Source organism: Notamacropus eugenii, chromosome 5, assembly GCF_028372415.1.
Source record: "Notamacropus eugenii isolate mMacEug1 chromosome 5, mMacEug1.pri_v2, whole genome shotgun sequence".
Classification (NCBI taxonomy): domain Eukaryota; kingdom Metazoa; phylum Chordata; class Mammalia; order Diprotodontia; family Macropodidae; genus Notamacropus; species Notamacropus eugenii.
Genome location: NC_092876.1, coordinates 279,946,606 through 279,947,838, shown reverse-complemented (window position 1 = coordinate 279,947,838; position 1,233 = coordinate 279,946,606). Strand labels below are relative to the sequence as shown.

Genomic DNA, 1,233 nt, shown 5'->3' with positions numbered 1-1,233 from the left:
CTGAAAGGAAAGTACAAAGGGTCAGACATGCCTTCTGTGCTAGCAGAAGCAAGCAGCCAACCCTTCCAGCCTTCATCTGTCATCTCTCCGCTTGTCCTCCTTCCAAATCAGTGTGGTTGGCTTTTAGGGTTCTGATTCTTATCCCCCCACGAGCACCCCTAGGACAGCAGCAAGCAAGCATCTAGGTAGTCTCTTTGGACTTCCAGTATCCTGTGTCCCTAACAGCCCTATCCCTCCCTGGTGGTCAGAGGTCTTAAAAGGTTCAAATGCATACCTATGTATATATAATGTATTACTTAATTTTATATTTTGGACAGCTAGGTGTCACAGTGGGTAGTGCTGGCCTTGGAGTTAGGAGGCCCTGAGTTCAAATCTGACCTCAGATACTGTGTGACCCTAGGAAAGTCACTGAACCCTGTTTGCCTCAGTTCCTCATCTATAAAATGAGCTGGAGAAGGAAATGGCAAACCCCTCCAGTATCTTTGCCAAGAAAACCACAAATGGGGTCAGAAGAGTTTGACACACCTGAAACAACCCAGCAACAATGAGATTATATATATTTACATATATAATCGCATATACATACAAGTAGGTAGATATCTACATCTATATCTCTCTGTGCCCTTGGCAGGGAAACCCCTATGTAAATTTTAAGGATTACTAATGGTTATTTCTGTTACTGCCATAATTCTTGCCAGCATCACCATAATTCATAGCTTATACCCATGGGGTAGAGGACATTATCCTCTCCTGGCCCATTAACTCCATCTATGGTTGTGGGCAGCCAAAATTCCTTTCTTCCTATTCTGCCTCGAGGCCCAGAGCCAAAAGGCCAAGGCTCCAGGAATGTTGGTTTCCCACCTGGCATGGTCCCTGGTGGAAGCATAGGCCTATCGGGCAGGAGCTCGTCATCCGAGGTGGCAATGGTCTTGATGGCATTGTGGTATAGGGGGGTGGAGCTGGGCATGGCATATTTGGACATCTGAGACATCATCAGCGACAAAGGGTTCTGGGAGGGGGCAGGATCTGGGGAGGAAGTAAAAGGCAGGCTGGGGTTCATGATGCCTCCAGGGGGATTGGCAGGTGGGGCAGAGGAGCTACTCCGAGGGCCGCTGGGAGGGAGGGCACCTACAGGAGAGAGGAGAGAAAGAGATGATGCCTCTGGAAGGTGTCCCAGAGCTGGAGCAGGGATCACTTCCCTCCTCCCACAGTACCAGCCTGACCACTGCTCTG

At 49.1% G+C, this 1,233-nt stretch overlaps 1 protein-coding gene across 4 annotated transcripts in view; it reads right to left on the bottom strand.

Moving 5' to 3' along the window:
• Positions 1-1,233, bottom strand: part of BCL9L (BCL9 like) — a 95,178-nt gene that overhangs the window by 3,678 nt on the left and 90,267 nt on the right. For 3 of the 4 annotated variants that reach the window (XM_072613022.1, XM_072613020.1, XM_072613021.1), the window contains exon 7: positions 862-1,128. In XM_072613022.1, coding sequence (XP_072469123.1) covers positions 862-1,128 — 267 coding nt within the window. The remainder of the gene's footprint in view (positions 1-861; positions 1,129-1,233) is intronic. The other variant, XM_072613023.1, reaches the window with a different exon arrangement.